This window comes from Malaclemys terrapin, chromosome 8 (assembly GCF_027887155.1).
Source record: "Malaclemys terrapin pileata isolate rMalTer1 chromosome 8, rMalTer1.hap1, whole genome shotgun sequence".
NCBI lineage: Eukaryota > Metazoa > Chordata > Testudines > Emydidae > Malaclemys > Malaclemys terrapin.
In genome coordinates, this window is record NC_071512.1 from 61,012,091 (window position 1) to 61,039,198 (window position 27,108).

Here is a 27,108-nt window from a genome sequence, read left to right on the forward strand (position 1 = left end):
TTAACAATTCCCCAGCCTCAATTAATTCTGATTGGTCAAAGAGAAATTAGGGTATTTTTCATTAAAACAATGAATATAGAAAACATAGTACTTATAATCATTTATAATCAAAAATTTTAATGTTCAGTCTTTTTCTCCCCTTGTTTCCTGTTCTTGCATTGCCTTTTTTTCTCTCAGTCCTGTCACCCCCAGACTGTATCTTTCCTGTCTGCCATACATTTTATTTCATTCTACAATTTCCACTTTTCTCTACTCCTCCCTCACATTCCTTCACTTCTATTTTATACCTGATTTTTTTTCCCCTGAGCTCTCCTTCCTTTTCCTGCCAGCTGGCTAGACAGCTGTTCCTGATAATACTGAGCAAATGAGTTGTGAAAACAGTTGTTCAGAAGCCAATTTTACCTGCAGTTTCCATTCTCTATGGGACTGGAAGTCCTGGGGATGAGAAGGAGGGAAATGGTGTGTGAAACAAACCCTGATGTTTAGAAGAAAGCCAGTGTGACACAGAATGTGTTGGGGGAATGAGATGGAACTAGTCCAGTTTAAACAGTCCTCAGGGGACTGTAGATAAGCATTTGGAGTACCAATTCTTACATGGATGAGTCATCAAGTCCATGTTAATTTAGGGGCAAATCCAATCCCTGTGGTCAGCCCAAATATTCCAGCTGGGTAGGATGGATCTCAACAGCAGAGTTGGGGTAGGAAGTGTGGAAGGAATCTTCCACTTAAGGCTGCAGAGCAGAGGTGGGCTATAGTGACAGCTGCAGTTCTAGTGTATTTCTGCTGCAGAAGGAAAGACTTAGAATCTAGGTAACAGTGAATTGGCCAATGCTGACCCTTCTCTGATCTGTCTCCTCCCCTTCTCATATATTCATTCACGCTGCCATGGAAAGGGCCAGCATGGAGCTCGGCTTAATCACTTACAGGAGATAAATATTCTCTGAGCAGCCTGCTCAAATCCAAAAATAATTCCACTGTCCCCACTCCCTGTTGGAGGTTGGGTTAGCATTTGTCCTATAGGGATCAAGGAGTTATAATGAGTAAGGCACAGATCCAGCAAAGCACTGAAGCATATGCTTACCTTTAAGCACATGCATAGTCCCAGGGGCTTCAAAGGGACTGCTCACCCCTCATTGTTAAGGAAATTCTGTGATGTTCAGTAACACAAATACAAATATTTTAAAAGATCACACCTGACTCTTCAAATTCGCTGTTGTAAGCATTCCAGGTTTCACTTATGCGAAGCAGGGTTTCTTCCATGGCTTGAATGTCCATGTACGGACAGTTGCACTCTGGGAATTTGGGGCCACACTGACACCAGCAATCATTATCTTTGCAGATAAACTCCCCCTCTGAATTGCAGGCAATATAACTCAAAGCTGCCTGCACAAAACGCTCCTGCAGATATTCAGGCAGGATGAGCTGAAGACCTTTAGAAAATAAAATAGGAATAACCTCATTTAAATGTGAGATAGGGTTGACCCAAACAGATTCAACAATCTACATATAATATTGACAAAGTAACATTTTAGATACAGAAGAAAACTATGTGGCCTAATTAGGTCAATTTACCCATCTGTCTAGCATTCCCACCCTATAGTATTTTTCCTCTCTCAAGGCTTAACCTCAGATGAATTCCTTATTTCCATCTGAGTTCAGAATATCAATCCTAATAACCGGTGCTTTCCAGATAGAAGGTTTACTGGAGTACTTTCCTTCTGAGGAGACTGTCAGTATAAAAAGAAGGTGCGGGGCATGGATTATATCAACCTTACATTGTTAAGAATTGATGAATAAATAGCCAGAGTCATAAGGGCTTTTCTGTGGCAAAAAAATGCAGTGGAATTACAATCTTGATATTAGCAGTTAATGTAAACTTTGGAAAAATGGATGTAGAGAAACCAAAGACACGGGGAAAGGGAAGCAAACAGGAAAAAAAAGGGTAGTCACACATTATTCTTAATACATTTTTGTTGTTTCCTTTTCACAACGTGATGTCTAATGTATTCCAATTATCTGTCCATAAAGCTGTGAAGACAAATGAGGAAGAACAGAAACTATGAGCTAAAACCACCACCCCTTTTTTTAACTTATATGCTTATGCTTCATTCTTTTATCATTTTATGTAGGTGTTTGGTGTCTTAATAGTATGCTGCAAAAATATAAGTATGATGATTCATTGTCAACTGTATTTCGATGATGTTGCACAAAATACAATTGAAGATTTCCTATCTGTTTTTATTAAGTGCTGAGAACCCAGTTCTCACTGGGAGTGCCTCAAGGGGGCACACTCAGCACCTTGCAGGATTGGGCCCATAGGGCCAGATTTATTATTCCAGGATTCCTGTTGACTTCAGGAGATATTAGATCAGGACCAAAATGATTACCGCCAAACTGGTTTGTATGTCTCGGAAGGGATTTTCAGAATGTCTAAGTGAGTTGGGAGAACAAGTCCCACGGAAGGTCAATGAGACTTGTAGGGTAGATTTTCAGAGGTACAAATGGGGGTTAGGCCCCAAACTCTCATTGAAAGTCAGTGCGGGTTGGGGCTAAGTGCCCCTGCCCTTGAAAAAAATCTCCCTGTGCTCCTAACAGTTAAATACATCTTATTTGTTTTTTTAATATATGTAATGATCCAGAATTCTTGCAACTGGAAATTAAGACCTACTTTTATAATAATTAAGTATTATTTGCATGATGCCAATGAGTAGCATGATTATATGGTAATTACTGAATTCTAATTTAGTTATGGCTGTCAGTCATGCTAGGTACAATATTAAACAACAACAATAAAATATAACCAGCTACCTTATTAATATTAATCTTTTGCCAAAGCTTTGGGGCCAGATTGTGATACTTTGACACTGAAAAGTATCTAAGTCTGCAAGTGGTCTGACTGCAATCAATGGGAACACTTGCGGAGCAAATTGCTTTTCAGTGTGAATAAGAGTATCATAATCTAGTCCATAGATAAGAGGTTATTTGTTATATCTGCCTCTAGTAGACAGGAGCTTGTTCAAGTTCACAGGAAAATCTTCCTTGTTTTTAATATATTAATAAATAATAATAATAATATACAATTTTGCAAGTTGAAAGCCATACCACAATGGTTTGAGAACACTGATACCATTGCTAAAACCAGTTGTTACTTAGGCATGATTGTAAACATATCGACATACTTCTGAAAAGTCTTGAAGTTGCAAAGTGAAAAGAAAAGCTCAGTAGGCAATCCCGAGCCTTTGTTCAACATGACTACATTAAATATAAAATAGTTTAAGTAGCAATAACATTATGATTTTTAATGGTAATCCAACGGCATGTATCAAATCTGTCTTTGATTGACATAATAACCACTTTTCTACCTATTTTATTGAAAAATTTTGTGTGATCAAAGAGCATTCCAAAATGGCAGATTATTTCTGCAGACACAGTGGAAGAGGTGAGCCCCCAAGTAAATAACATCATCTATCCAATTGTTTTATGCCTTTAAAAAAAAATCATGTGATGTTTAATCTATGCTGTCCTTAATGTACTCATAAACAGCTAGCCAGACAGATGTAGGAGAAAAAAGAATGTGGACATATTCAACAGGGAGATAAAATAATCCTGATAGTCTATCTTGAAAACTGAAAAACACTTTTTATATTATATTTTGCCAATTTATGGCCTCATACTGCAAACATTTAATACAAGTAGTAATTGAGCATCTGAGTAGAAATTAGGGGTGCTACTTGCACATGTAGATATTGCATTAGCAGCAAATGTTTGCTGGGCTGGAGCCTTAATTTGCAAAATGAGCCAAATCTTGCTTCCTTTACACACCAAGTAATCCCACTCATGTGATTGGGCCTACTCAGATGAGTAAAGCAACTACAATTGGGTCTGTTAGCTGCAATAATACTGAGCATCTATACACAGGACCCCTTGTGTAACTGATAAAAGCAATGATTAATGGCTAGATTCTGCCACCTTTGCTGATTTAGGGTTTTAGGCATGAGTAGATTTTTCAAAGCATTTAAGCACCTAAAGATCCACATAAGCACCTAATGGGATTTTCAAAAGTTCTTATGCAGGATAGATGCCTCAGTTTCCTGGATTTTAATGGGACTTAGGCACATAACCTTTTTGGGTACTTTTGCCATAGACACTACAGCCCAGATTTTCAAAGATACACCTCTACCCCCATATAACACTGTCCTCGAGAGCCAAAAAATCTTTCCACGTTAAAGGTGAAACCACGTTACATTGAACTTGCTTTGATCCGCCGGAGCGCGCAGCCCCGCCACCTCCCTCCCCCAGAGCACTGCTTTACCACGTTATATCCGGATTCGTGTTACATCGGGTCACGTTACATTGGGGTAGAGGTGTATTTAAGCACCTGAAGAAGCAGATAGGTACCTAACGCCCATTGATTTTAATTGCAAGTAAGTGCCTAACAAGCTTATTTTCTTTTGAAAATCTCACTAGGCAACTAAATACTTCTGAAAATCTGGCTCCAGGTGCCCATCTGCATCTTTAGGCACCTATATACCTTTAAAACTCTGGCCTAAATTTACTCTTCAAATAGTCCCATCAGTTTCAATTGGGACTACACAAAATGAGCCAGGATGTAAAAATGGGTCTAAATGTCATTTCCTGTTCAGTGTACACTTTGGAAGTTTTGGCTGGGTAAAGAGTGCATACGTGATTGATTGCTAAATAAGGCTGTAAAATGTTAACAGACTTACATTATTTTCTGATCAGTACTGACATTGTTTCTAGTGCAAACACAACAGGAGTTACTGACACTTCCTTCACTTTGTCCAGAATGTGCTTATTGGACAAAAAAATAGGGAAATGACCTTTTATGAGGGCAGCAAAGGTTAAAAGAGAGAAAATGAATATCCCCTGTTCCATAAAAAAATAACAAAATTGCATCTACGTACCTTGTAACTGAATCTTATTTTCAGGACTCTGAACCAGAACAGAACTGACAGAATCTAGGTTGTCATAGTTACTGCAGCCAAGAGGACCAGTCCGGGTTTCTGTTACCTAATGGTAAGGGAATGGAAAAGCATTTGCTACATTATACAAAACAAGCTACTGTGTTAAGAGTTTGTTTAATTAAATTCCCATCCAAATCAGCAGGTTGTACATTTTGTACGCTGACAATGCAATATTCTCTCATTTTATCAGGTAAAAGTATCGCTACACATATTTTACCAGTATTATTACAATGTTTGGTGTCATTTCCATAGCAAGGGATTCCTTAAAATATGCTTTATCAGCCCAAGAACTTAAGGCATGTTACATTTCTTCATGGCTGAGTGTTAATGTGAGTTCACTATAAATTAGACTATAGCTTGCACCAAATTTAATTCTCACACCAGTGCACAAAGCTGTAGCAAACCCTGCACTAGAGATGGGGGGGCTTGATTCTGATCTTACTCATTCCAGTCTTACACAAGACTAATTCCACTGACTTCAGTGGATAGGCTCCTGATTTATTTCAATGTAACTTAGGAGAAAATAAGGTTTTTGAACTCTAGTGTTACCTTTTATGAAGTGTTCTTACAAAAGCTCCTGAACTTGTTGGATGCCTTTCAATTAGGAGATGATCTAAAATAAGGCCAGTCTCCTATAGAAATTCAAGCTGTTTGTAATCAGAGGCACCAGCTATGTCTAACTACAAAGTCAAATCACAGCTGAACTGATCAAAGCACGATAATTCCAGATGGGGCTGTGTGATGGGGTGTGAGGCTGAAGCACTGGAAGGAAAGAGATGGGACTGGGGACATGAAGTTTATTTAATTAATGGCTATGAAAAGAATCTCAGCCAAAGTGAGTAATTCTGCATGCTTTATGCAGTAACATGAAGATATTTTCTAAGCTTTGTAAAACTATGTTAAGGGCTAGATCGTGACTTCAGGCCCAGCTCTGTGTAAAGGGTAGTACCTAACTTAGATACCCAGAAGTAGCCCTTTGAGGCAAGGAGTCACAATTGCCCCATTTCCTCCTTGCACACAGGAGCTGGTAACTTACTGCTAGTTTTTACCAACACCACCTGAGCTTTTTCAAGGGCAGCACAATGATTCCTGCCCCTCCCTATGGGATTGACTGTAAACTGACAATCGAGCCTTGAATCCATAACTGAGGATAGGAATCTTGTGAGAAAACTATTCTTGTGATGTCTCCAGTATGTCTGAGACTGTTCCCCTGGGTATTTCTACTTCCAATTCCATCTGACATCTTGATGCACAGGAACTGTTAGCTTGTTCATTAAGTTGAACTCTCCTTCTAACCAAAAGTAAGTTGAAGTGCAATTTCCATTTGAGCCAAAAGTTCAGGTTGTTTTGTTTCCAAATTGTTTTCAATCTCTAATGCACACTACCACTTTTTCTTTAGACATTAGTGCAGTTAGTAGACTTAATTCCAGCAATTAGGACTTTGCTTTTCTTAATTAATTACAGGCATTGAAAGACAAAAATAAAACAGTATAATTCAGGTTTGTTTGTTTTTTTACAATGGGGATTGTTTTATTTTAGTTGGGGTCCCTAACCTATGAATACAAAGTCAACACACAACAAAAAAAAAAAAAAAAACCTGATTCTTATGGAGCCTAATTCATTACTGAGGCCCCTTTACACCAATTCTGCCAGTGTAAACCTGTCAGTCCCAGCCTCTGGGGATTCCACTGCTGTTAGAGGTTCAGTAGGTGTAGTTGTCTCTGTGCCACCCCACTGCAAGAGCTCCCCAGCAAGGAGGTGTGCTGGGGTTATGGGCCAGGGCTATCATGCTGCTGTACTACAGTTATTCTATGATGCTGAACTAGGCCAGAGGGGCTGTTGGCAATTTGAGCAGCATCTCAAACTTTTCTAGCCTGCACAGGGAGGCCAAAGAAGCCACCAACACCTTTGGGATAGAGAAGGTGAAAAGGTTGTGTAAAGCTACCTTCTTCCCCTACCCAAGTCCTGCTCCAAGCTCATATCAGGTGCAGTATTGAACTAGGCTCTGGAGTTTGTTTGGCTTTCCATCTGAGAGCAGGCAAAAAGAGAAAGGAGAAGCTAGAACAAAAGTAATACAAACAACTGTTCTTGCAATCTACCCCAGCTATGTTACTTTAGGAGCTCTTGGAGAAGGCGCCTAACTTACGAGGTTGGGAAACTTGATTTCAAGATCCACACTTAAAATAATGTGACAGACCCAGACCAGTGGGTTTTGTAAAAGGTTTTGAGTGAACCTGGACCATTTTATGACATTGTATTAAAACCATTTGAAATGTGTGGTTGCAGGAAGGGGAAGGGAAGGGAAGCCATGGGTAAACTTGGTAGCTTCTGCTCAATTTAAGATTTTGAGCTCTTTCAAATATAAACCTCCAAGCAAAACACAAGGACCCTGAACTGGCCAGGGTATAGGAGTCTGTTAGAGAACAAATATACTGGTCATTGGATGAGTAGTTTTCTGTTCCCTGAGTGACCAGAGCAGGGGCTGCACCAGAGTAAGCAGGAACCTGCTAGAACCAGATAAGGCAGGCAGGCTAATTAGGACACCTAGAGCCAATTAAGAAGAAGCTGCTAGAACCAATTAAGGCAGGCTAATCAGGGCTCCTGGGTTTTAAAAAGGAGCTTACCCCAGTTTGTGGGGTGAGTGTGAGGAGCTGGGAGCAAGAGGTGCAAGGAGCTGAGACGGTATGCTGCTGGAGGACTGAGAAGCACAAGCATTATCAGATACCAGGAGAATGGTCCTTGGTGAGAATAAAGAAGGTGTTTGGAGGAGACCATGGGGAAGTAGCCCAGGGAGTTGTAGCTGTCATGAAGCTGTTACAGGAGGCACTATAGACAGCTGCAGTCCACAGGGCCCTTGGCTGGAACCCGGAGTAGAGGGTGGGCCTGGGTTCCCCCCAAACCTCCCAATTGACCTGGACTGTGGGCCCTTCCAGAGGGGAAGGTTTCTGGGCTGTTCCCCAACCCACATGGTAAATCTCTGAGGCAAGAAAATCCACCAATAAGCACAGGACCCACCAAGATAGAGGAGGAACTTTGTCACACTGGTGTCGGGGGTGGGATCTTGGGGCGCACAGTGTGGCGGAAGAAGGAGGGTGATTTAAAAAAACCAACAACAACAAGAGAGGGTTTATTTTTTTTTCACCACAATGGATGATGTAGTGCGAGCACTGATACAAGCTACGGTGGCCCAGCAGGAGGCTACCCGTGTCCAGGCAGCCGCTCAACAGGAGGCAGTGCGATTGCAGCAAGAGACTAATTGCCTGCTGATGAACCAGGCTGCTTAAGACCGAGCTATGTTGTGGGAACTAGTAAACCAGGTAAAGTCCCTTACAGAGCTGAATCACGGCCACGATGGGATGCGGCTCATACGGGCCAGCCATTGGCTGCAGAAAATGACACGGGAGGATGATGTAGAGGCATATCTTCTGGCCTTTGAGAGGATAGCCCTACGGGAGGCCTGGCCTTGAGATCTGTGATCTGGCATCCTTGCCCCATTCCTGTGTGGGGAGGCCCAGAAGGCCTACCATGATCTGCTTGAAGAGGCTGCGGCAGACTACCCCCAGCTGAAAGCAGAGATCCTGGCCAGATCTGGGGTAACGACAGCAGTGCAGGCCCAGCAGTATCACGATTGGAGGTACCAGGAAAACAAAACCCCGTGGTCCCAATTGTATGACCTCATCCATCTCGCACGAAAGTGGTTGCAAACATAGTCCGGAAGAGATACTAGCGGTTCTGATCATCGACCGATACATGAGGGGACTACCACCAGACCTTCGTGCCTGGGTAAGCCAGAACGAACCATCCACCTATGACGAGGTTGTTGTCCTGTTAAATCCGCCAATAAGCGCAGGACCCACCAAGATAGTGGAGGAACTTTGTCATAATAAGCAAATGCATTAGATAAATCAGTTACATATTGTCAGTTCAGGTGAAGTCTTTAAAGCAGGAGAAATATTGTACTTTAAAAAGCTCTTGTAAAAATTAGGAGGTTCTCTTTATCTTCCTATTGCTAATTTTAAAAATAACGTGTAGTCCCCTACATTTACATGCTTCTTCACAGACACATTGTTCTGTAGTGGCCTGTGAACCACTACCACCACCTGCAAAGTAGATATGGCTGTGGGTCATTCTGAAAGGCATTGCACTTGATTATCACCTGTACAAAGTGAATATAAAAAACACTGCTATTCTGATTTGTTAGCTGCTTATGCCCATTTTATACTCAGAGCAATGGAGACTGAGGTCCTTTGGGTCTGGAGGCAGGTTCAATGTCTTCAGAAGCACAACAGGAATGTATGCAGCATTGACCCTCTGCAGTTATGTCTGCACTGCAGCTGGCAGTGTGCCTCCCTGCATGGGTACGTAGACACATGCTACTCTGCTCAAGCTAGCATGCTAAAAATAGCATGGATGTTGTAGGCTAGCCACCAGCGTACAAGCCCACTTAACTCCTGGTTATGCTAGCATGTGTCTGCCTACCCTGGCTGAGAGCCATGCTCCTATGGACAGTGTACACATACTCTGCTATACTCTTGAGCATGGTAGTGAGGCTAGGTCTGGACACCCCTCCCCTCTATACACCCTTTAAATTATCTAGCACCAGAGGCTGTGCCTGACTTTCTCAGTCCTTCTGCTTAGTGGTCCTGAACCAGCACAAAGACTTACATGGATTGGGCTCAGGAAGCACAAGGTCTGGAACAGTGAATGACCCCTGGCTCCTTGTGTTCTCTTCCCCTCTTGTGCACTCACCTGCAAAGCCTACAATCCAAGGCCTCTGTTTCCTGCAACCCCTTTCTCATGTGAGCAATCCTTACCCACGTGAGGAGTCCTAATTTAGTGAATGGGAATCCTTGTATGAGAAAAGATGGGCAGGAGGGAACCTATGTAAAATAAGGCAAACTCACACCAGATGATAACCAGGGCAACCGCTCATGCAAGGAAGAGTGGAGACCGTGATTACTGTATTATTTATTCTATTTTTTAAATATTACGGTTAATAATTTTAAAGACCCTTTTCCACATTGTTATTCTTAAACTGTTGGTTTTGAACCCATTTGTCTTTAAGGCAAGGTGACCCTACAATGTAACTTTAAAAGTAGGATTTATGTGACCAAATGTATAATGCTTATTCATTCTCATTTACTGTTTGGCTCTCTTGAGGTATCGGACTAAGGAAGGTTAGTAATTAGTACCATTACAGACTCTCATTTTCTGCTTGCAGATTCATTTGTCATTCAGATGGATGATTCAAGGCAATTCAATATAGGTGGGCATTACCACTGACTTGATTATGGGAGCATCAGGAGTTGCTTTGCTGAGGTCTGGGTGGGGAAGTGCAAAATAGTTATCCATAAATTACCTCTGACTTCAGTGCTTATAACCAATCACAAAACTTAAAAAACAAAAACAAACCATCTGTAACTTTCACTCTATGCATCCGAAGAAGTGAGGTTTTTACCCACGAAAGCTTATGCCCAAATAAATCTGTTAGTCTTTAAGGTGCCACCAGACTCCTTGTTGTTTTTGTAGATACAGACTAACATGGCTACCCCCTGATACAAAAACAAACCCTGTGTGTGTGCCCAAATAATTAGGGCTAGATTGTGATTTGGGTTGCATACCTGCAAATAGGTGCAAGGGGAGTATAGGTGAGCTGGCTCACAGGGAGTGTTTTAATGTGCTGCAAGTATAGGCCAGAAGCAATTAGTAGCACTCTCTTTCCTCTCTGGAACAAGGACAAAACAGGGAAGTGACTTGGACATGTGTCTCCATGTCACAGTGCTTCCCAGGCTGCCTGAGTTGGTGCAGTGTATGCCCTACCCCTTGCTCAGGCATGTGCCTAAAGTCACAGAACCAGACCTTCAGTTGGTGTAGCTTCATTGATATCCATGGAGCTATACCACTCTACCCTAGCTGAGGACCTGGCCCACAATCTACTCTTTCACTAAAATTTATATTGATTTTATATATATGTCATTTTGACTTTTGAAAAAGTAGAGCTTTCCTCTGATGAAACCCCTTCACCCTGCAATTCTTAGGTACCGCATGCAAAATATGCTACACATGGGATAGAATGACTTGTATTGTGAAATAAAAATGTAAGTCAGGCACTGTTGTGCATAAGGAATAAAGGCCAATAATGAAGCTGCCAAAAATTCTACCTCTCTAGAGGTGCTTGTTAACAGTGATCAAATTGATGTAAATTCCTGCTACAAATATACATATTCTACTGAACAGAGGGTGTATCCTGAAAAAGAATTGGAATAGTAGGGAAATGAAATTATAGTCATTTACAAAAGCCACTTCTACTGTTTGCTGGTGTATTTCTCCAAGTGCAAGCGGTTCATTTTTTATACGTTATTTTAATGACAAAGATGACTACAAGGACAGCAAATGGTCCAAACTGAATCCATTTGAGTCTCCCACTGCCACCTAAATTGGCATGAGTGTTGCCATTTATTTCTATGATGACAGCATGATTCCAGTGATTGCATCAAGGTTGGGGAAGGAGGGAAAAATAAATGTATGTAATTGTCTTTCAGATGTAGAATTGTGATCGTATACACTGTCAAGGCTATGCATGGGAACTGTTAAGTCTGAAGGTAAACAGTATAAGGTAGTTATAAACAGTAAAGGATAATACATGCAGTGTAATGCAAAGAACACACTACAGTGGCAAGACTAATTTATAAGTGGTGGAAGATGAAAGAAAAGCATCTTGACTTCACTCTTGTTCTATAAATACCATACCTATTGTCCACAAAGAACATGAGCTCACATAATAAAAATATTACAGAACAAAGCTGGCTAATAACCCAAAACCCCAAGTATCAAGAACTAAAGGTGCATAAACCAGTCTGATGTGAGGCAGGCAGGTTATTCTCAAGTGCCTTGTTTCCAAGGATTATCACAGCACAGGTTTCCCTGGGCAGCAGGGTTTTCAATTCCCAGAAATAAACTATAACATTTGGCATTAATGAGACAACTGCCTACCGTTTTCAGTCAGTTAAGACTCAGAACCATGGTGATGATGACCCGATTACAAGTGCACTGAGAACATACCTCCTAGCTCTGCAGCAGGACTGAATTCTGTGATATCAGTAGGTAGTATTTCCCTAGGAAATTGTGTGTTTTTTGTCAGTGATAATTAAGCCTATAACAAGGCTTTCCTACCAAAACGGAAAAATATTTATGCAGAGATTACTGATTCTTTTAAAATTCATGCTGCTAATATTCCTAATTACTTGCCTATGGAAAGTCTGTGTCTCATCTTGTGTGAAGAGTCTTTACAAATGTATTTGGCTTCCAAGAAAGGTAACTAAGCCAGCCCTGAGGACAATGAAACAATACCATTTATCTATGAACAAGCAGCTAAGTGCACATCCATCTTGGTAAAAAGCAACAGGGAGTCCTGTGTTCACCAATACTGTTTAACATGTTAAATTTTAAATGAGTGGTCCTAGTAACAAATGCAGCACATACAATTCTAGTTGTGGCAAAGTAGAGTTCTGCTTTGATTAGAGAATAAAACTGGGAGTCAGTGCTCCAGGATTTTATAACTCTTAGTCTTTTGGTGCCTCAGTTTACTTGTTTAAAATACTTTTCTCTTATGGTGATATGATGCTTAATTAATGTTTAGACAGGGCCAGATTCTGCCACTGTCCCTCATACTTAATAGTACTTTACTCCATACGTCATTCAATGGGACTAATAACATAGTAAAGTGCTACTCTGTGAGTGAGAGTGGAAGTGTGTGGCCCATAGTGATTTGAGTTCCTCTGATATATGTGCAAAAGGGCAAAATTCAGCCAGGGTGCAAAATGCCTTCCGACCCCTTAAGCTCTGCATAGGGGCTGCACTGGGAATCTGCTGACGGAGTGACCATACGTGGGTGCTTTGCACATCCAATATGCCACAGAAAGAGTTATAGCTGGATGCGGAAGGGTTTGGTGCAGCTCCATAGAAGTGCTGCAAATTCATGTTTGCGTGGGGGCATCAGTAACCCGTACAACCATTGGAAAGCAGTGGCTACTTCAGCCAATATCAACTGATGAGAGGGAAGGGAGATCTTCCACACCCTAGCCATGGTTTGAGAGGTTGGTCCTCGCCTTCCAACAACTCCAAACTCCAGCCACATTGCAGAAAGTGCAGATGCAACTCCTGGCAAAGTCTATTACACCCTAAAAAGGAAAATCAAATGAATAGGAACCATATGTATATAAAAGACTTAGGATCTCATCTCCTTTCATGCTCTACAATATTTTAACAAGACAGCCTTCCCTTCAGGAGCTGCTTCTTCAGACTCTTTACAATGTGAAAGTTACTCCTCTGTTGCCCCCCCCCCTTTTTTTTGTCACAATGTATATTAAAAGTGACCGAGTTGTTGTCAGTCTGGCCTAATGGTTTGAGTGTAATGTAATTTGTTTACCTTAAGAAATCAGAATTTCACAACCCTTTTCCCTTTCTTTATCAAAGCCCTTATCTACCCATAAAAGGTGATCAAATGGGATGCTGGACTGATGCTGCTACTGAGCTTAATTACCATCCTGCTGTCTCCTGCAACCAATCATGGCACAGTCAACTGGACAGTTTCTATCAGGGTTAACTGCATTTATTAGGTTGCCAGGGGACTAGCTCTGCTGCAGGCTGGCCCCTGATAGATCTAAGATCGCAATGTGCCACTTTAAAAAGATGTAATCATCCCAAGGACTCTTACAAATATTTTATGATTGGGACTTCTTTTTTTTTTTTTAAGAATAAAATTACTGAAATGAAGCTCAATATGATTTTTGTCCTCCCCCAACACACACACACTGTATTTATATATCTGAAGTGATGGTAAGCAGATGTTTAAAGGGACAAGACAGATAAAGGATGGGAAAGAGAGAGAATGACAGAGAGGTGAAATAATTTGCCTAAAGTCACATGGTAGGTCGGTGCCAGAACTGGAAACAGAACCCAGGTTTCTTGACTCTGCCCTGGTCATAGGACCATAAACATTTCTGCATTAGACTAACTAGGCTTCCTGAGTTGGATTACCAGACTGAATAATTAAGTAGAGTACTTGTAACTTTGAGTCCTGTGGCACCTTTAAGACTAAAAGATGTATTGGAGCATAAGCTTTTGTGGGTGAATACCCACTTCGTCCGGCGCATCTGACACATTCACCCACGAAAGCTTATGCTCCAATACATCTGTTAGTCTTAAAGGTACCACAGGACTCTGTTGCTTTTTACAGATCCAGACTAACATGGCTACCCCTCTGATACTTGTAACTTTGAGTACTTCTAACAGCATTTAGGTACTATAGTGAAACTTTGAAAAATAATAGATTAGCTAGATAAAATAGAAAAGCAAAAAAAGACCTCAACAAACAAAAACAGTTGAGTTGAAAATCTTCAAACTCCATATATCTTCCACAGGAAAGTCTTTCTTGATGTATAAAATCCTTCATGGAAGGCAGATACTAACCTACTAACTGAAGTAGCTCTGTGGAAATAAATCAATCTATGCTGATTTACCCCAGGTGAGTTCTCTAGCCCATGAGTCCACAGTCCTGACACCATCTTACAAGTACACACTGGTAAGGCTGCTTGATCTAACTTAGCCACCAGCCTCTAATTCATCCCCCCCCTCTAAAAAGGTAAGTGAATGAGCACCATAGCTACTCTTTTGAGAATTTCAGATAACAACGTAGTGGTTGTTATTTTTATTTCATGAACTAGACAAAAAGAACATATTTAATATAAACAAGGCTGCTCTTGGTATTAGGCTCAAGAGACAACACTAGCCAGGCAGAGTATGTGCTCAGCTGGAAAATCCTTCAAATCCTCTTAATTTGCCTACACCTGGAGCTCCACAGGCCTATCAAATTTTAAAGCCTATTTGTTAGACCTTACATGGATCTTTTGTAATGTGCATCTTACATTAATGTTTTAAGAGTATTCAAAGAATATAGGTTTCTGTGTAAACCTTTTTATTTTTAATCTCTCCTTGACTCTGTAACAAAAGTCAGACACTTTCTAAGACCCTGCATAAGTGCAGGGTAATTGCTTCTGCTTCATAATGACAGGTTCATTTTTTCTAACTCTAACCAGTATAAAAGAGGAGTTGTCATGTTTTCCCTGAGTATGGGGAAGTAGGAGTGGGACATAGGCGGTTCTACTAGGAAGAGACGGGTTTGAGGAGAGAAAGTGTAGGCCAAGGTATAGAGTTTGTTATAGCTATCTGCTACTAATAAAAGTGAACCTCAGGAAGGATTTGGATTACCCTGTGTTCAGCAGGGTGGGAACTCCACCTTCCACAAGCTCATTTTGTCTCCATCTAAATTACTTGTGAAGCTACAGCCTAGTAAATTTCATTGTGGTGAAGAACAGCGAGGAGTCCGCTGGCACCTTAAAGACTAACAGATTTATTTGGCATAAGGTTTCATGGGTAAAAACCCACTTCTTCAGATGAATGGATTGTGGTGAAGTGCAGTTGCAGAGGAGGTTCCCTACTTCCTCTCAAAGTATGTTAGATGAAAAGCCCTAGTCATAACCACCCATTACATTACATACTGCATCCCAACACGTGGAACCCACTCCACCTATTCATCTGCCTTGAGACGTCTCTCAGCACTGGCAAATGATGTTCTTTCAGAAGCTTTTCATTTTAGAACCACTGTTAGGTTAGATATAGGAGACAGTCTTTGGTCCAAGATTTTGCTCTGTTTATATTTCATAGTATTTTATTCTGTTTTTATGTTTTAATTAACATCCCATATTGTTTAATGAGAGTTGTGAATAAATGTCTAGTTCTCAAACTGCCCTGATGATGGTGGGACTTCACACATTGATTTTTTTTTTTTTTTTTTTACCAGCATTATCTCCAGAATGCCAATATAATGTAATACTTTTCCTGACAAACCAGAATATTCTTACTCCCTTTATAGTAACTTTTATATGGACTACCCTTTATTTCCATCAGAGAGGCTGGTGATGCTCAGTACTATTTTTGATCGAGTCCAAGGGATGACTGTGACACAGAGGTCCCTTAGTGCCAACTAGCAAATGGTTCACTGTTTTTTTTCAAGCAACTCCTGACTCAGACTTGACAAACTCACTGCATCTAATACACCACTTTAATGGTATCTATCCATGAATGGTCACATGTGAGGTATCTACTGAAAGTTTGTAACTTATCAATACTCATAATCATTGTAAGATGTGTGTACTGGCAATAATTATGGAATAACATAGTTATATTGAAAGCTACAACTTATGGAGCAAAAGAGGATCCTATGTCTCAGAGATGGCCCAATCAAGTGAGAGAGTTGTCACCCGTCCCTTGTGAGCCAGTGATTTCATGCAAGGATCTATTCTCTACCCTTTCCCCATCCCAGAAGAGTCAATGGAAACCTAGCAAAGATGACTGCAAACAATCAAAGCCACTTGGAGGAAAAAAGGAACATTATAGCAGACAGGGAATTGCCCGAACTGAGAATAAAGACTAAAGATTGATTCATTATATTACAGGGTGGAGAAAGACACTTTTCATTCATTCACTGAGAAGACATCTTGTTGAGAAGGGGTGTTTTATGAAAGGTTGGATCCTGGTTCCTGGAAAGCCAGTCTCCTCTGCAATAGACTGAACTTTGGCTGGGAGGGAGGGAGGGAGGAAGGGGGCAGGGAGAGGGAGAGAGACCTACTTTATAAGGTAGGAAAGGTAACTTCTATGATTAATACATGTAGGCCCTAGTTCACATTTTATGCTTTTGTATTGTAACCATTTGTTTCTACCACACTTTCTCATTTCTAGAGGAACCGCTATTCTTTCTTAAGTAAACCTTTTTTTGTTGTTGTTAAGTGTTCACAAGTGCTGTGTATTATACAAAAACAGTGATTTAAGGTAAAACTGGGGAGGAGAGGATCTGGGATTTCTGTGAGCAGCTTGTGTTGGGCTAACTTATAACAGGGAAATGCTTCCAGGAGACTCAGAGACTGGGGTGCACCTCTTGTTAACCGACAAGTGAAGACAGGGCTGACATAGCCCTGAAGGGAGTGCTTGAGTGGCTGACAGATGGATGATGTTTGGGAGATAATATCTACCTATCCCAGGCAAGACTTCCTCTTGCTGGAGGCAGGGGATAACAAGGTGACTCGCAGACCTGGGTATCCAGAAAATTGTCACAATGAAAGAGATTTTTTTTTTTAAATTTGATCAAATGTTACAAAATGGGGACAGTTACACTTACCCATCTTTACTGATCTAAAGCACCTTTCATCCGAAGATTGCCAAGTGCATTGCACGCATAAAGGAATTAAGCCACACAACTCCCATGTGAGATAAGTATATATTATTTTTCCCATTTTAATTATGAGAGAAACAAAAGCACAGAGAAGTGTGAATGACTTGCTCAAGGTCATACAATGAGCCAGGAATAGAGTCCAGAACTCTTGACCATGTGTTGCCTATTAGATCACATTCCTTTCTTTTACTAAGTATTATTACAACATCCTGGAGGATAAAATATTCACAAGGGGTTAGGGGCATAAGACTAACTTCCAAAGTCAGAGCAAATAGCTCTAACAGATCTCTGAGGAAGTAAAGCAGTATAATAGAGATTTCAGGGAATTGCTCTTTGCCTCTACAAAGCAACAAGAAATTTATCCTGATGTGGGAGGAGAGATGTAGTAAGACATAAAAAGGCCTAGAGAGAGCTCTTGAAAGCATTTAGTTTAAATATATGCTAAAGCTGGACTTTAGGCAGAAGGTTCTGAGAGAGGATTTGCATGTGGGTAAAAAGGATTTTAATACCATGAATGATCTTGAGCTCTTACACAAAAGCATTGAATGTTGGACACTGATTTGCATTTATGAAGGACTTCTTACACTGAGGCAAACTTGAGAAGCTTTATTTTATCTGTTTACCACTTCTGTGTTTTTCTTTCTCTCAGAACTTGGCTTTTCTAACTTGAGTCTGCAGTAAAGTTAGAATTATATTTTTATTTGACATCACAATCTGTTATCATGGGGGGAAATTTATGTTACTATAGAATAAGCATTGTGAGACAGGATTGAATAACAGGAGAGAATGAGCTTAAGCAACACTTGATCACAATGGTCCTTCTGGCCTTGGAATCTATGAACAATAGTGATAAAGAAAATATGTAATGGAGACTAAATACATTTGCTTGGTCATTTGAAAGGGACCATGTTTCTCAGACTATGGCTTGGGCTACCTCTGGAATCCTCCTCATGCGGGTTGAGCAATGGGTCTATAGCACAGACAAGGAAGCAGTATAAAATACTGTAAACTCTGCTGGCAGTAAGCTGTGCTGCTTTGCTGTTACTTTGACCTATGGGTTTGATGGAGAAGAATTCAGCAGACACCTGCCCACTTCGCTTGTGGAGCAACAACTCCAGAGTGCCTGTGAAGACCTTTGACAGCATTAGGGAGATATTTCATACTATGAAAGTGGTTATGGGTATGTGCTGGATGTTAAGCACATGCTTAGGTGCTTTGCTGAACTAGGATCATATTTCCCTAGTATTTGTCCTGACTCCTAACTAAATATATTTTGTTGTGTTTCCCAGTGTATATTCCATTTGCTTTATTAAGTGATCTATAAATAGGAAAAAGTGCCTTTTCATTATGTATTTTTGTCCTTGCTGCTTGTTTTTATTATATTAGAAAATCAAATCTTGTCTAAACTGTATTTCCTGGAAGACACCATTGCCAACTCAAGAACTAGTAGGATCATAACATCAACCGTAATGAGTGAAATTGAAAGAAGGATTATTTTAGACTCTTTAAATTTTTGTTGCTCTTTATTAATATTTAATTAACTCAAATGATTGATAAACTATTGAGGGGAAAAAAAGTTTTCTTAGTGAAAGATTCAAGCCCCAACTCCTTAAATGTGCAGGATGGGAAAGCTCCTGCACTACTTCTATATTCTTTTGCAAAGCCCTCCAGCAAAAAACAGTGAAGGCAATGCATTATTTCCTGATATAGCTAAAGTAAAAACACATTTAAAAAGCAAAATATATAAGCCTCTTTTATAAATCATGAAGAAGTAAAAAAATTAAAGTCACAAACCCAATATATTTTCCTTTTCAGGTAACTTTTAGAAAAGTTTTCCTAACTGCAAATTCCAAGATTAAATTTACCAAGTAAATAAATATAGGATTTTGCATGTTTTAAAAACTTTAAAGCCTCAACAATTATTACAAGGGCATTTAGTTTCTTTTGTAGATCCACAGGGTTTACAGTTATATAGTGACTGAGGATGTAAATTACGATGCTTGAATTAATGAATTGTATTTATTTCTTACATTCAGGGATCAATGTAGCTCTGAATGTTATATTTCAGTTGGAGAATTGGATTTAGAATAAATTCCACTTAAATAGGCCAAAATATGAAGTAGGAAAAACAAATTGAATGGGACTCCTCAAACCATTTTCTCCTTTATCTGCAACGTTTGAGTCATCACTTATTGTTACATATTAAGAGCCCCATGAAAAATCAAGAGGGAAAACAAGGAATGTTTCTTGCAGTACTCTAGGTGCTGCTTGAAAAGATACAATTATGTGCCATTAGAAATCTGCATACTAACTAGGCAGTTGTGTACCAATGTTCTCTATTGGTATTACCATGATTATTATAGTACTGGAGTATGATATACTGACATAACTAAGCCACTGCAGCTGTGCCTTTATTTATTCAGGTAGAAAACAAGAAAGGAAATGGTAATTACCTACAAGAATATGAAGAGTGTTAGTGCCAACAAATGAGAAGTAGTATTTAGGGTAGTCCGAAGGAATGTACCTAAGAACAAAGGACTGAAATTAAGAAAATGGCAATTTAGGCTGAATGGAGAAGACTGATTTTAGTTCCATTAATGTCAACCTGGAGAAACTTCATTAATTTCATTGGGGTTGGCTCCTTGTGTAATTGAGATAAGAGTATTTCACACTACTAGAGGGAAAATCATAACCCAAGGATCTGTGTCTGTGGAATATATTCCCAAGAGAAAAACGGGAGATATTTAAAACTAGACTAGAAAATATACTGAACAATCAACACCATATAAAGTATAATACATAAGGATATAATAGATGAGTCAGTTGGCTTTTTCCATCTCTAACTTCTACCATTCTACATACAAATTGTCATTGTTAGTGTGTTGCATGCTACCGAAAGTATAAATCTTACCAAAATACTACATGTTGCCCTCCATGTGGAGATGGGAACAGCAATCAGAGTGAACTATCATGGTCACTCAGGAATTTAGTGGCTTCATTATTTTGTGCCATTATTTAATAAATAAAATAGGATGATTATAAGTTTAGTTATCATTATAACATCCAGGCCCATGAAGATAGTCTAGCTATTTTCTTCCATGCATGAAGGTACCATTCAACACTGAGATACAGGAAAGCAATCTGTGAAAACATGTGACTACAAGAACCAGAGAGAGGAAAAGAACAACTAGTGAAGGAGAAACAGAGTTCAGGTACAGGTTTGCTGAGTTGGAAAAATGAAGAAGGGGCCCAGTTGATAGTAACAGAAGGTGGGAAGGCAAGGAAGAAGAGAAGAGTGACTAGTGCTAAAGGAAGAAGGGAAGAATAAATGGAGATAGACAGTATTGGAGCCCTACGAGGATAGAAGATGACTTACAGAAGATTACAAGAGAGAACAAACGACGAGACTTGCAGCCAGAAAGAATAGGAGGAAGGCTGGAGAACCACACCAACACCAGGAAAAGGCAGGTCTATATGTTTAGGGAACACCTTACTAAGAAGAACAGACCTGTCACCATCGTTGATTCAGAGAACTGAAGGGTGTGCTGTCTGCCAAGAGCTAAGATACGGGATATGGACCTGAGGCTGAAGAGGATCCCAATGGAAGCAGAAAAGAATCCACTGATTCTCTTTCACATGGGAACAAATTATACTACTAGGTCCTTGTTGGAACACAACAAAGGAGACTATGCCAGGCTTAAAGAAATGAAGGCTCAGGTGATCTTCAGTGGATTCTATCTGTCCCTAGAGGAGGACAACAAAGGGGAGACAAGATTTTGATGATTAACAGATGGCTCAGGCAGTGGTACTATAAGGAGGGCTTTGGGATGTTCAAACACTGGGAGGCATTCATGGGCAGAGGACTGTTCTCATGGGATGGACCCCCCCCCTGAGTAGGGAGAAATAGTAGTCATGACTGGAGTACAGGCTATATACTATCCAGGAAAGACACAAATAAAGGTAAAGGTGGTGGATTAACATTGTATATTAATGATGAGGTAGACTGTAAAGAAATTAGGAATGATGGATGAAACAGAGTCTGTTTGCATCAAAATCATTTGGGAAAGAAAGCTACCAGAGGCTTCCATGGGACAGTGCTTGGAGTATGCTACTGACCCTCAGGATCTGATCTGGATAGGGATAGAGACCTCTTTAATGTTTTTAATGAAATGAAAACTACTGGGAATTGTGTGAATATGGGATACTTTAACTTCCCAGATATAGATTGGAGAACAAGTACTACTAATAATACTGTGGACCAGATGTCTTCTCAAATAGTTGCCGAACCTACAAGAAGTGTTGCCATTTTAGATTTGGTATTGGTGAGTAGTGAGGACCTCATAGAGGAGAAGTATAGAGGTTGTAGAGGACAAGTGATCATGAGCTAATTCAGCTTAAGCTAAATGGAAAGATGGAAAGACCTGAGTTGCAGATCTATTTTTGTTTATTTCAAAATGGCAAACCTCAAAAAATAAATGAAATTAGTTAGGGAAGTATACTGAACTGAAGAACTCAAGGATCTGAATGTGGAAGAGGCTTGGAATTACTTTAAGTCAAAGTTGCAGAAACTATCTGAAGCCTGCATCCTATGCAAGGGGAAAAATGTAGGTAGGGGTTGCTGATGAAGCTGGATAAGCAAGCAGCTCAAACAGGTGATTAATAGAAAGCAGAAAGCCTAAAAGGAATGGTAGATGGGATGGAGCAGTGAGGAAAGCTGCCTCTTGGAGGTCACAAAGTGTAGGGATAAAGCGAGAACTTCCAAATGCCAAGCAGAGTTGGACCTTGCAAGGGAAATTAAAACCAACAGTAAAAGGTTCTAAAGCTATATAAATAAAAAGAAAACAAGGAAAGAAAAAGTTAGACTGCTTATCACTGAGGAGATTAAAGATTATCCAGACATGGTCCAAAACCTAAAATACCGTATATACATGTTCATTAGCCCATTTGTTTATAAGCCGACCCCCCAAGATGGATAAGTAAAAATAGCAAAAACTGTATGACCCTTTCATAAGCCGACCCTATATTTCAGGGGTTGGAAAACTTTGGCTCCCAGGCCATCAGGGTAAGATGCTGGCAGGTCGGGACATTTTGTTTACCTGGAGCATTCACAGGCACTGAGCTCCTCAGCTCCCAGGGGCCGCGGTTTGCCATTCTCCGCCAATGGGAGCTGTGGGAAGTGGCACGTCACTTCCCGCAGCTCCCATTGGCTGGGAACGGCAAACCGCAGCCACAGGGAACTGAGGGGCTCCATACCTGCAGACTCTCCAGGTAAACAAAACGACAATGTATTAGATAGTAAATTCAATGATTCCATAGAGTTTAAAATCATCAAATTTTGGTGTAGACCTGTTTATGAGCCAAAGCCCGCTCTTTGATGCGTCACTTTTTTACCAAACATCAGAGGGGTAGCCGTGTTAGTCTGAATCTGTAAAAAGCAACAGAGGGTCCTGTGGCACCTTTAAGACTAATAGAAGTATTGGGAGCATAAGCTTTCGTGGGTAAGAACCTCACTTCTTGGTTCTCTTGGGGACTTGCATCTGAAGAAGTGAGGTTCTTACCCACGAAAGCTTATGCTCCCAATACTTCTGTTAGTCTTAAAGGTGCCACAGGACCCTCTGTTTTTTACCAAAAATATTCAGCTTATGAGCGAGTATATACTGTATATATTTTGCCTCAGTTTTTAATAAGGGTAATGAGGAGCTTAGGTGTCATGGCAGGGTGGCTAATGGAAATATCAAACTCAAACAGCTTAATGGACCAAATCAGGGGCCCCAGATAATCTTCATCCAAGAATATTAACGGAACTGGAACATGAAATTGCAAATCCAATAGCACGGATTTTTAATGAATCTGTAAATTCAGAGGTCATACCCTATGACTGGAAAATTGCTAATATAGTTCAGATTTTTAAGAAGGGGGGGGGAGGGGGATGTGATCTGGGAAACTACAGGCCTGTTAGTTTAACATCAATTGCATGCAAGGTCTTGGAACAATTTTTGAAAGAGAAAGTAGTTAAGGACATAGAGGTAAACAGTAATTGGGAGAACATACAACATGGTTTTACAAAAGATAGATCATGCTAGACCAACCTGATTTCCTTCTTTGAAAGAGTAACTGATTTTTTAGACAAAGGAAATTGAGTAGGTCTAATCTATCTGCATTTCAGTAAAGGATTTCCAGATTCCCAGGTGTAGTGAGGTGGTGTGGGTCCCTGCCGCCCCAGAGAAAGACAAGCCCCTCTGGACACCAAAGTGGGCAGAGCCAGGGAACTCTGAGCCCACCCTCCAGAGAATCAGGTGTGGCACAGGAAGTATAAAGGCCCGACCCTGGAGCTCACTGGGAGAGCAGCCGCCGTGGAGACCAGACGCCTCTGGCCTACCTTCTGATTGGGAAGCCCCAGTGACCTGCAGTGGACCCAAGCGCTGGCAGGGCCTGCCCCAGGCCAGCTACCTGGAGGAGTTGCCGAGCCTGCCTGCCACCAGTGATCCCGAGGAAACCATGGTGCTGGATCCCCATGAGGACACCACCCTGACCCAGGTACCTCAAGAGGGGGAGTCTGGAAGTAGTCCAGGGGCAGCCAATCCTAGTCTGGCTGTGACACTGCCAGAACTCATGTCAGTGTGTTGCAGCCAGGATCCCCACTGACGCAGGTCTTCTGATGCTGCTAGGGCCCCGGGCTGGGATGCAGTGGAGTGAGAGGGCCTGCATCCCCCCTGCCACCCAACTCGTGGGTGGCAGTCTCCCCCTCTCCCAAGCCTTCGGACCTAGGGCCTGGGCTCACTTTGTATATACTGTTATTGCTCAGTCCCTGCCTGAGGGCCTGAGCACCTAACTCACCCTTGCCCTGCCCTGACCAAGGGCCTGGGCTTACAACTAACTGTGCTTATTTCTGCCCTCACAAAGGCCGTGGAGGACTCCTGTGGCCAGACTAATTCCCTGCTAGGCCTCATCCTGAACTTAGTGGGATGGTGGGGGTTCCCACCACCCCAGAGAGAGACGAGCACCGGCTAACCTCTCTACACATGAGAAATTATTAGTTAAATTGGAGATGTTGATTAATATGAGAAGTGAAAGATGGATAAGGAACTGGTTAAAGAGGAGACTTCAATAGGTCATACTGAAAGATGAACTATCAGGTTGGAGGAAGGCTACTAGTAGAGTTCCTTATGGATTGATGTTGGGACCGATCTTATTTGGCATTTTTATTACTAATCTTAGCAGGAGAAGTAAGTGTGCTAATAAAATTTGCAGATGATACGAAGTTGTGAGGTATTGTCAATATGGAGGAGGAACAAAATATCATACAAGAAGATCCAGCTGACCTTGAAAACTGGAGTAATAGAAATGGGATGAAATTTAATAGTGCAAATTGCAAGGTTATGCATTTAGGGACTAATAACAAGAATTTTAGCTATAAGCTGGGACCTGATCAATTGGAAGCGACAGAGGAGGAGAAAGGCCTGTCTTTATTGGTTGATCACAGAATGACTAAGCCACCAATGTGATGCAGCCATGAAAAAGGGTAAAGCAATCCTAGGATCCATCAGGTGAGATATTTCCAGTAGAGATAGGGAAGTATTAATCCTATTATACGAGGCACCGCTGAGACTTCATCTGGAATACTGTGTGCAATTCTGGTCGCCCATGTTTAAGAAAGATTAATTCAATTTGGAACAGGTGCAGAGATGGGCTACTAAGATGATCAAAGGAATGGAGACTCAAAGAGCTTGGCTTGTTTAGCCTAGTCAAATGAATGCTGAAGGGAGATATCACTGTGCTCTATAACACTGGTCTATAATTTTTGAGAAGTCGTCTGCTTCAGAGATAAAATGTGCTATTTATTATGTATTTGAATTCAAATATGACAATTAAAACAACTGGCTACGGTTTCTAAGATATTTAAGTTTTTACATTTTATGTCTATGTATATTGTGTAGATAGTAGAGTTTTAATCATAAATTGTAAACCTAGGTCTTTTCATGTGTTTATGGTTGCTTTACATGATAATATTTCACCTGTCCTGTTTATGTAACACTTTAAAAATCAGCAAAAGGGTTATATAAATAAAATTTATTATGAAACAAAAGGCAAAAAACTATTATGTACATAGTTTAGTCCTATTCAGTGTCTACTCGGCGCTTCTTGGCTTGTCTCTTGTATTCATTAAATGGAGCATCTCTTGTCACTGTCCAGCAATAGTCTGCAAGCATTGATGGGCTCCATTTGCCCTGATAGCGTTTCTCCATTGTTGCAATATCCTGGTGAAATCGCTCGCGTGCTCGTCGCTCGCTGCTCCGCAGTTCGGTGGAAAAAAATCTAGATGAGAGTGCAAAAAATGTATCTTTAGTGACATGTTGCAACCAAGGCTTTTGTATGCCTTGAGGAGGTTTTCCACCAACAACCTGTAGTTGTCTGCCTTGTTGTTTCTGAGAAAATTTATTGCCACTAACTGGAAGGCTTTCCATGCCATCTTTTCCTTGCCACACAGTGCATGGTCAAATGCATCATCTCAAAGAAGTTCACGAATCTGAGGACCAACAAAGACACCTTCCTTTATCTTAGCATCATTTAACCTTGGAAATTTTCCACGGAGGTACTTGAAAGCTGCTTGTGTTTTGTCAATGGCCTTGACAAAGTTCTTCAGCAGACCCAGCTTGATGTGTAAGGGTGGTAACAAAATCTTCCTTGATTCAACAAGTGGTGGATGCTGAACACTTTTCCTCCCAGGCTCCAATGACTGTCTTTCTTGATGTATTGGGAATCTCTTGCACGACTATCCCATTCGTAGAGAAAACAGCAGTACTTTGTGTATCCAGTCTGCAGACCAAGCAAGAGAGCAACAACCTTCAAATAGCCACAAAGCTGCCACTGATGTTGATCATAGTTTATGCACCTCAAAAGTTGTTTCATGTTGTCATAGGTTTCCTTCATATGGACTGCATGACCAACTGGAATTGATGGCAAAACATTGCCATTATGCAGTAAAACAGCTTTAAGACTCGTCTTCGATGAATCAATTAACAGTCTCCACTCATCTGGATCGTGAACGATGTTGAGGGCTGCCATCATGTGATCGATGTTGTTGCAGGCTACAAGATCACCTTCCATGAAGAAGATCCTTTTGATGGTCACGGAACATGGAAACCCTAACATCACCTGCCAGGAGATTCCACTGCTGTAGTCTGGAGCCCAACAGCTCTGCCTTACTCTTGGGTAGTTCCAAATCCCTGACAAGGTCATTCAGTTCACCTTGTGTTATGAGGTGTGGTTCAGTGGAGGAGGATGGGAGAAAATGTGGGTCCTGTGACATTGATGGTTCAGGACCAGAAGTTTCATCCTCTTCCTCGTCTGACTCAAGTGAGAATGATTCTGGTGCATCAGGAACCGGTAGTCTTTCTCCGTGGGGTACTGGGCGTATAGATGATGGAATGTTTGGATAATGCACAGTCCACTTTTTCTTCTTTGACACACCTTTCCCAACTGGAGGCACCATGCAGAAGTAACAATTGATGGTATGATCTGTTGGCTCTCTCCAAATCATTGGCACTGCAAAAGGCATAGATTTCCTTTTCCTGTTCAACCACTGGCGAAGATTTGTTGCACAAGTGTTGCAGCATATGTGTGGGGCCCACCTCTTGTCCTGATCTCCAATTTTGCAGCCAAAATAAAGACGATAGGCTTTCTTAACCATAGTGGTTATACTGCACTTTTGTGATGCAAAAGTCACTTCACCACAAACATAGCAGAAGTTATCTGCACTGTTCACACAAGTACGAGGCATCTCTGCTCACTTTGGCTAAACAGAAATGTGTCCCTTTGCAAAATCAAACACTG

At 40.9% G+C, this 27,108-nt stretch overlaps 1 protein-coding gene across 5 annotated transcripts in view; it reads right to left on the reverse strand.

Moving 5' to 3' along the window:
• The window catches only part of BRINP3 (BMP/retinoic acid inducible neural specific 3), a 326,305-nt gene that overhangs the window by 93,619 nt on the left and 205,578 nt on the right, over positions 1 to 27,108 (reverse strand). For all 5 annotated transcript variants that reach the window (XM_054036464.1, XM_054036461.1, XM_054036465.1 and 2 more), the window contains exons 5-6: positions 4,926 to 5,031; positions 1,194 to 1,430 (exon numbers count right to left, since the gene is read on the reverse strand). In XM_054036464.1, coding sequence (XP_053892439.1) covers positions 1,194 to 1,430; positions 4,926 to 5,031 — 343 coding nt within the window. The remainder of the gene's footprint in view (positions 1 to 1,193; positions 1,431 to 4,925; positions 5,032 to 27,108) is intronic.